The 9666-nt window shown below is 31.2% G+C and overlaps 1 protein-coding gene across 1 annotated transcript; it reads right to left on the bottom strand.

Moving 5' to 3' along the window:
* Nucleotides 1-6110: 6110 nt before the first annotated feature.
* LOC132180872 (uncharacterized) lies at nt 6111-8224 on the bottom strand. Its single transcript, XM_059593891.1, has 4 exons — nt 7996-8224; nt 6903-7066; nt 6655-6784; nt 6111-6292 (listed from the first exon to the last, which is right to left on the bottom strand). Exons 1-4 carry the CDS (start codon nt 8222-8224, stop codon nt 6111-6113), a joined length of 705 nt encoding a protein of 234 aa, XP_059449874.1.
* Nucleotides 8225-9666: the final 1442 nt, after the last annotated feature.

The following is a 9666-nucleotide window of genomic DNA, read 5'->3' as shown; positions in this document are numbered from 1 at the left end:
TTATTGATTGGGGGCTGTAAAATGGGTGTTATTAAGATGGTCCTGATAAAATGTTTTCTCTTTTCCTATATATATGTGGTTTGAGAGTATTTTGAAATAATTTTTTTTTAAAAAAAAAAAGCTTTATGAAAAGAGAGAGTTCCACATGAAAAAAAAAAAAAGGATATATATATACTTAAAGATATATAAAAAGTGGGAATGCAAGCCAAATAGTGTTTTTTCTTTTGCACTTTAAATTTACTATTTTATCCTTACTCTTTGTTCATCATGATTAAGTTAGCTAAGGTTATTTTGTCTTTTGACATTTCTTTAGATTGCGAAACTACTAATTTGCCATTCCTGAATCTAATGAATTTAAAAAGTTGTTTGAATATTTTTGTCTTTTATTTAAATTTACTATTTTATCCTTACTCTTTGTTTATCATGATTTAGTTAGATAAGGTTATTTTTGTCTTTTGACATTTCTTTAGATTGCGAAACTACTAATTTGCCCTTCCTGAATCTAATGAATTTAAAAAATTGTTTGGATATTTTTGTCTTTTACATTTAAATTACCATTTTGCCCTTTAAGTAGGTAAAGAGTAAAACTTTTTGAGAGAGATTTTTTGGTCCTTTATGAAGGAAGCTTCAGGAATGGGTGAGATTGAGAAGGAATTAATGGCTATTCAGAAGGAATGGGCAAGAAAGAAAGGCAATTTTTTTATTTTTTTTTATTTTTCAATTGCAGAAGTGTACAGAAGTCAAAAACAAAATCTACCTAAACCGATTTTGTATTCAGAGAAGGAATGGAGGAGAAAAGAGTAAAAAAAAAAAAAAAAAAATCTACCTAGAACTATTTGGATTCAGAGAAGAAATTGAGGAGAAAAGGCGGAGAATTTTTTTTATTTTTATTTTTTATTATTTCTTATCAACCTCTTTGTCCCTACAAAGAAAGAGTACAAGAGTAGAAAAAAAAAAATCTGCCCAAAAATCCATCAATTTACTCCCACTTCCCCTCCTATTTCTTTGTTAATTTCTTCCTCTCTTTGTCAAGAACAAAGAGAAAGATCGAGAGAGACGAGCGGAGAGTGAGATGATGAGATAGAGGGAGAAGCTGAGAAACAAACTAAAGATAACTATTACTAGATATTGCTTCCCCACATTAGTGATTGGGTAATCCTATTGCTGGTTTTTTTTTTTTTTTTTTTGTGTGTGTGTATGGGAAGTTGATTTAGTGGTAAAGTATTGACCTTTGGATGATTGGTTTCTTTCTATGATTTTTAACAAGTTTGGGTATGATTTTTCCTGGCTGAAATTTGATGGGTTTTTTTTAATTGTTTCTTCCTCTCTTTGTCCAGCACAGGTTAGTGATTGGGTATTGCTGAGTTTTTTTCGTGGGAAATTGATTTAGGATCCTTTCTATGACTTTTATAGATAAATTTTCAATTTTTCCTAGGTAAAATTTGATGGTTGTGTTTGGTTGGAAATGTTCTTGGTTAAATCTCAACCTTTGTTTGTTTTTTATTTAATCCTAACCGTTGGGAGATTTAACAACACAACACAAAATAGTTTTAGATTCCGAAAATATGATTGGATTTGTTAGGAAAGTTCAACTATATGTACCACATGACTCAATTACTTAAAATTACAAATATATCATAAATTTAGAATTTTTTTAATTTTTATTTAGAATATATTTAGAATTTAATATAATTATATCACATGTATGTATAACAAAAGATAGTAATAAGTTTGGAGTTCATATTTACTCAGGGTCGACCCAAGCCTTAGGCGGGTTAGGGCCCCGCCTAGGGCCCCTAATTAAAAAAAAATTAAAAAAAAATCAATAAAAAAATGTTAAGCCATTATTATCGTTCATAATCTTTAATTAAGGCCCCTAATCATGGTAAATAAATAATTTTAAAAAGGTCCTCAATTTAATAAGGTTCAATTAATGAATCCTAATAAAACAATTTTCATAAAAAAAAGTTAAATATATATTTGCTGTCAATATATACGCTTTAATTAAGACCTATACTTAATTTTTTTTAAAAAATGCATTAATATTTCCAACATTCCCAAATAAATAAGGCTTAAAAAACCAATAACAATAAATAAGGGAATCAAATATCCAACCCTAATTATGTTGCACATGTCTAACCGGAAAAAAATAAAAATAAATAAAAAAAAAAAAATCAAGAAGATTGTGTTTAATGTTTAAAATCAAATGGGAAAAATAAATAAATAAATGCTAGAAGATGGAAAGTTTTTAAAATATTTTATTCAATTACAAACTCCTTTCTTTATAATTTTTCATTTTCTCCCTTTTCAAGCCTTATTCAAATTTGAATTATTCTCTTCTTCTCCATAATTTCGCTGTTTGCCACCTACTCAGTCTTTAAGTTATTAAAATCCTTCTGTAGTTGATCAGCGATAAAAAAAGGTTAGTTACCAAAAACTCAATCAATGACTTTCATTATTATTTTTTATTTGATTTTTGAAAATATTTTTACAATTAAGAACAACAAAAACATTTTTGGTTTTTTATTTAATTTTAAGAAATTAAATAAAAAAACCAAAAAATTTTAAGAAATTAAAATCACTAGATGATGATAGTTTGTAAAACAAATGTCTTAATCTAGAAGGTTTCCTAAAACATGATATCTACTATGATATTGATGGTTTAGATTTATTTTTAGAATTAAAAATTTAAAAGAAATTTTACAAATAGAAAAAAGTGCTCCAATTGACATATTAAATTATATAAAAATATATTGGGTTGGCCCTGTATTTACTCCATGCAATTGATGAATTAAATTAAGTTTAGAATATTTGAATAATGAAACTCCATCTAACTATATAAATATATGCATAATTTGGCTAAATTGACTTATATGATTTAGTTGTTTCAAATGTTGTAATTGAAGTCTATCTTTTTGTTTGTCTTCATGACATTATCAATCATTATTGAAATCAAACTATCCAATAGGTCAAATGTGAAATATGGCATTTAAACATAAATGGTACTTCTTCTTCTTCTTCTTTTTTTTTTTCTTTTTTTTTTTTTTCTTTACTATTTTTATGGTTCCGACAAATAGCTTCCACTTCTCATGGAACCTTTGGAACTTTACTTTGTTGTGCAAGTCAAACATTCTAAACTAATATCAGCACTATTTTTCACACCAAGAGTACCCTTGTATCAATTAAAATGCTAAAATTTGAAAGAGAGTAAGAGTCATGAAAACATAGCACAATTATATTAAAAGAATAATAAGAGAAATCTCAACTCTCCATGAAAATGAAATTGCATTGTAAATACATTTGTTAAAACAAATGCAGCATTGCTTTCCAAACCTCTAGAATCAGTATATTTTACACTTTTGTAGTATCTTCTTCAATATACCATGAATGTAAGCTAAATATAAGCTAAACAAAAAAAGTTAAACAATCTTATCTTTGTTTCATTTTTTTTTTCTTCTTATTTTTATGATTCATCAAACTTATCTTATTTTTATTTTGTTGTAAATAGGAGGGCATTACTAATATACAAAGCCTTGCAAGGCTTTCTTCGGAGCAAGAATTCATTACTCGGCTAAGAGCTACATTGATTGATGGACGTGGAGGACCACGCCAAAGATTCAACATTACTATCGTTCAAGAGCCATCAAACGAAGATGAATCAATTTCCACAACTCAATAATTGGTAGCATCATCTACTCATTTGACCAACTAAATTGCAAAGTGATATATTTTGAAACAAATTTTAGTATCAAGTAGTGTGCAAGATAAAGACAAACAAATGCATTTTTGAAACTCATTATGTATTTTGAAACTCATGACAAACTAATTGTAGTAGCTAATAGTTTGGTTGGATTAAGTTGGTTGCATGCTTTGATGGTGGCATGCTTTTGGTAATATTTATGTACAAGTTATTAGGATTGTTGAAAGGAAAATATAAAAGTAGATATACTATTATGGTGATAATTCATACATGCATGCTTTTAAATTTTTGCTATTCATGGTAACATGAATTATTTTAAACTTTATAGCTTTTCAAGGCCTATGATGCATTATAATAAGGAAACATTTGATTAAATTACAATTTTATGTACCTATAAGTTAGTTGAGATAAAAACCATGAACATGAATGTGCTATATATATATATTTTAATACCCTTTAATTTGAAGTAATAACATATGTCTACTATGTAAATTAACTCTTTTTTAATATCATATTTACTTAATTTATAATTTTATTTTATTTGTTTAGAAAATTTAATAAATATTTGTTCAATAATTTAGAAATATTATATATATATATAATGTTAACAATTATAGTGATACATAACACAGAAAACCAAGCACGTGTATTGCACATGCCACCTCCACTAGTATATATATATATATTTTCTAAGCCATGCATGAAAGAAGGGGCGGGGATCAAGCAGGAAGACAGAGAGTCAAAAAGATCGAGGGAAATTACAAGGGATCAAGACAAGGCAAAAGACCAAAAGTATTGTGAGAAGCAGTCAATTTTGAAAACCTTTTTTTTTTTTTTTTTTTTTAAGAGATGATTGGTGTCAATAATTTGTTCATATTTTTCTCATATTCTCTTACAAATTCAATAGATCAACTATTAAATTTGTGGAGTCCATCATTCACTTATTTGGAGGTCTATATAAGTCCACCAATTTAATAATTAATTTGTAAGATGATATGATAGAAATATGTGCAAAATATTCCATTGACTTATATATGTATAGTTGATTTGTAAGATGATACAAGAAAAATACGTGCAAAATATTGATACAAATCATTTCTCTTTTTGGCAAAAAGTTCTAATAAACATGAAAAGCAAACCAACTATTTGTCACTTTTGAAAACCAGATCGGCTTTTTGATAAAGTGGTAAACAACGTTGACCAGATTAGTATTTAACCCTAATTAGTTAATTACCATCAAATATTACAATTTTACTTAGCAATTAAGCTTCATATTACAATTCATTACCATCAACTCTTATTAATAATTTCATATATCCTACAAATAATAAAGAGGAAACTTCACTTATCCCTCCCAAACTTTCGAGCTTTTTGCAAACACCCCCCCATTTGTTCAAAAACTCTCACTTTGATGTATTCAATTTTGATTTCCTTTCATTTTCCCCCTTCCATTAGGATTTTGCAGTTAAATCAAACAGTCAAATGAGTAAAAGACCTTTATACCCTTAAAGTTTTTTAAAATTCCAAATTTACCCTTATTGATAAATAAAAAATTAGAGAAAACTTCACTCATCCCCTTAACTTAGAAGTCTTTACTTGGTACCCAAAGTCTTCAAAGTCTCTCATTTTGGTGTATCAAACTTTCGTTTTGTTCCAAATACCCCCTACCATTAGATATGAGTTAAATTAAACGGTAGACTGAGTAAAAGATCTTTATACCCCTAAAATTTTTAAAAATTTCAAATTTACCTTTATTTATAAATAAAAAATTATTATTATATTTGAAAAAAAAAAAAAAAAAAGGAGACCCACACTTGTGACCCTCCGATGGGTCACTTGGTGACCCACGGCGGGTCACCAAGTTTTGACCCTTCGTGGGTCACCTTGGTGACCCTCCGAGGTCTAATTTGTGAAAGTGTAAGGAGTAGATAGAACACCGATGAACCCACGGGTCAAGAGTTTTTTTTAATAAAAATAAGGGCATTTTAGGAATTTCACACCCTCCGTTAGGATTTTCTAATCCTAACGGAATGTGGTAACTGAAACGAAACAAAAGTTCGATACACCAAAGTGAGAGACTTTAAAGATTGGGGGGTGTTTGCAAAAGGTACATAAGTTCAGGAGGGGTAAGTGAAGTTTCTCCAAATATTATAATTATTATATTAAAAAAAAATAAGGGCAAGATTGGAATTTCACATCCCTCCGTTAGGATTTTCTGTGAAATCCTAACGGAAGGGGCAAAGTGGAAGGAAACGAAGGTTGGATACATCAAAGTGAAAGTTTTTGAACAATGAGGAGTGTCTGCAAAAAGTGCAAAAGTTTGTGGGGGTAAATGAAGTTTCCCCAATAATAAAGTAGTTTGTGAAGCAAAATGTATTATATATATACACTCATGATAATTAAAGACTAGCTATGGCTTTAGCAGCGAAATACTTCTTGAATAACACTGGTTTGTGATTCTTACAACCTTTTGTTTAATCTTCCTGGGTTGTCTAAAGGCAATCTCTTGAGCACTCTCCCCTACTTTATTCATTTCAACCTTTAGAATGTGGTGATCAGAAGTTCCTTTTGATGAAATCACAGAGTACGAACCTGGAACATACTATGAAATCACAGAGTACGAACCTGGAACATACTTGTACGATGAATCTAATGATGCCAATATGTAATCCACTCGGGTTCCATACTTGCATGTCCCCTGAACATCTGTTCTACCAATTAAGAATCCACAATCACAAAAAATTCTTTCAAAAAAAAAAAAAGAGAATATCAACAGAGGTATTTTTTATTTATTTATTTATTTATTTTAATTTAGTTGAAGGAATAGTCTATAGCGTTGTCATGTTTTTTAATAGCACATGAAAAGTAATAGAATTTTTTCCTACTCTTTTAATGCTACAACAAAAATATGTGCTTTTCACATGCCGAAAGAAACTGAGACAAAGGTCACTTACTTTGGCCTTTGGCAAGGATGACCACCGGCTCACATTCCCCTGCAAAGTCCTTTGCATCTTTATAGCCTTTCCCCTTCAAAAACTTCACCCCCTCTACCTTTGGCGTAGGCTTTCCTATCTTCTCATAATACTGCTTTACATATTATATTGGATTAGTATCACACGACAATGACACACTGCAACTTATGTAGATTGTCTTAGAATATAAGACATTTAAGGAAGAGCCAGTAAATTTAGCAATGTGTTACCTTGACAATGTCTGTCCATTTCTCAGATGAGTAATCTGATACATCAAGAGAATTAAGACCCCCAGCCAGTATGTGGGGGCGATCAGTTGATTGAATTATTGCGTTCATCTGCTTCATCCTCCAGTTCTCATCCAAATGATCAAGTTGGGTGCAGTAGAAGTCAACTTCTCCAGTTCATGGCACTTCAATTGTCACCTTTAGTAAGTTCCTGAATTCAACATTATACATAATAGAGTTTGGGTGCTTATCAGCGTTATTGACCCAACCTTTCTCGGTGCCCGTTCTATGGTGGTTCTCTCTGCAAGTGTATCGGAAGGTTTTCTTGTTTTGCCTTTGTTAGCAGCCCTCAGTGGCCACCTTTGTTCTCTTGATAGGCTGAGTCATTCATTTGATCCATTCCCGACAGTTTCTCGGTTCTCTTATGGTGGTGCCGTTTTCTGATTGGTTCTGGGCGTTTGTTTGGGTTGCCTACCCATTTTCATTGGATCCCTTGCTCTCTCCTTTTTGGATCAAGAACGGTAAGGATATACCCCTGTAATCATTTCCCTTATTTGCTTTAAAAAAAAAAAAAAAGAGTTAGACGGTTCGCAGCTATTGTGCCAACAACTTTCCAGTTAGAAATTACTTGTTTTTGTTTCGACGTAAAATAGTTTTTGAAAAATATTTTTCCTATTTTCTGTGTTTGGTATGATAAAAAATTGTGGTCAAACTGAAAACATTTTTAGTATATTTGAAAAACCTTCTTTAGTTTTCATAAAATAGTTTCTCCTTTTTTAAAACCGTAAACTATTTTTCTAGTTTGAGCTTCTCTTTCTCGCATGCATTTTCTATCGTCGTTACCAGAGGTCACCAGCAACCGCCGGAAGTTGTTGAAATCCGCAGCCGGAGTTTACCAGAATCCACCACTGATGGAGGTTGTCGCAGGTTGTCATCATCGCTGATTTCATACAAGTCAAATGCCAAAAAATATTTTCATAGGAAGCTCATATATATTTTGATATTACAAGATTGTCTTGGCAATACCCTTGTTTCTCAGATATGCCAATATAGTTTTAGGACAACTTTTAGATTCATGATTCTTCGTCGGTCAGACCTCCAACTCTCCTGATGCTCCCGTCAGCCTCGATCTCGCTCTCGTCGCTGACTCTGTCGTCGCTATCCATCTCGTTGGCGTCGGGGTTAAGGCAAGTAGAAGCGGAATGAATTCGCTTTTGTTGTTGTTTTCCTTTGAGAGTGCGTTTTCGGACATCTGAAAGAGACGGCTGACCTTTTTTCTTCTTCTTCTCCTCCTCCTCCTCCCTTCTCTCCACCACCTTACCCATCTCTCGCTCTCTCTCTGGGGGAAACCCTAGCCACCGCAGTCGTGCTAGCAATAATGAATAAAACCCTCTTAGAGCATTCCCTATGGAAGAGCCAAATGTTACTTTTATTTAAAATGGCTCTTCAAATGTTTTAAAAAACTCCTACATTAGATTATCTAAAAAAAAAATGTAAAATACATATTTGATTGGAAGAGCTAAAAAAAAGAAGCTAAATGTAGCAGCATTTTTCAAGAGAGCCATTTTATTTTTTATTGTTTCTCTCACTTGTTTTCTCTTTTTCCCAAATCTTTTCCTACTTTTTTTCTCGCATGTTCTCTTTTTCCCAAGACTTTTCCCATTTTTCCTCTCACAGTTCTTTTTTTCCTAAATCTTTTCTCACTTTTAATAATATTTAAATGATATAAATAAAAATATAGCTAATCAGATGTAGGAGACCTTTAAAAATTCACTAGCTAAACTAGATAAAGTACGTTTTGAAAAGCCATTTTGCATAAAAATTTAACTCTTCCATTAGAAATATTCTTATATTTTATATTTATATATAGCACACGTCACCCGCAACACTTTATCTTTTTTCTTCTTTCTATGAAACGGTTTTTTTCTTTTGCAAAGAAATATAAAGGGGGGGGGGGGCGGCAAAGGAGAAGTTCCCAATCTATTTGAACAAATTGAAAAAAATTATTATTTATAGGAAATTATCTAATTAATTGTGTTTTTGGAGATAATTTGGAAAGCTTTTAAAAAAATTATTTTAAATTACGTTGTGGGTGGGGGAAGCTAAATTTGGGTTTTTTCTAGTTTCTTCATTTTTATTTTTTATTTTTGGAAAAAATTGTAAAATTATAATATTTTAAATATAAATTTAAAAGACTATTTCTTTAAATTGTCCTATTTAAAAATTGTAAATAGGACCATTCATTTCTTACGTTATTTTATGTTCCTATTTCTTGCAACTTTTTTGTTTTCATTTACTGTGGATGCAGTGGATTTTCTGGGTGGGACCATTCACTGGGGCAGCACTTGCAGCTCTGTACCTCCAGGTTGTGATCAGGGTCATTCCCTTCAAATCGAAGTGATGATTGATCTGATCGAACAGCCCGTGATGTTGCTGGCTCAAGATCACAAGATGAAAATCAAAATCCAGCCGAGCTTGTCCGGTCTCTTTGTTTTTTTCTTTCCTTTTTCCTTGTGTATGCGTACGTGAAGACTAAATTAAGCCCCGTTTGGTTTTCGGAATAGACCTTTGGATTGGACTAGCAAACACTAGTTATAGTTAGTCTTTTATTTGGTAACACTCTATTACTGGGAATAGTCTATTCTCATGGGACTATTAATCTCATACACACAGGATTAGCTAAGTCACTAAAAAATGAGTGGCTTAGCTAATCCTTTCCTGTGAGATTAAAGTAATTGTGTAAATTGCTACAAAAAACCCCACTTGT

The sequence above is a fragment of the Corylus avellana genome, chromosome ca1 (assembly GCF_901000735.1).
Source record: "Corylus avellana chromosome ca1, CavTom2PMs-1.0".
NCBI classification, from domain to species: domain Eukaryota; kingdom Viridiplantae; phylum Streptophyta; class Magnoliopsida; order Fagales; family Betulaceae; genus Corylus; species Corylus avellana.
The sequence above is the reverse complement of the archived record's forward strand: the minus strand, read 5'-3'. Positions and strand labels throughout refer to the sequence as shown.

Bases quoted from the DNA above. Each gene is read 5' to 3' on its own strand.
- LOC132180872 (XM_059593891.1), bottom strand. From the start codon at position 8,224: ATGGGTAAGGTGGTGGAGAGAAGGGAGGAGGAGGAGGAGAAGAAGAAG. The intron at 6,785-6,902 runs GTAACACATTGC...TATGTAAAGCAG, and splicing joins AATGGACAGACATTGTCAAG to TATTATGAGAAGATAGGAAA. The intron at 6,293-6,654 runs GTAAGTGACCTT...AGTATGTTCCAG, and splicing joins CATCCTTGCCAAAGGCCAAA to GTTCGTACTCTGTGATTTCA.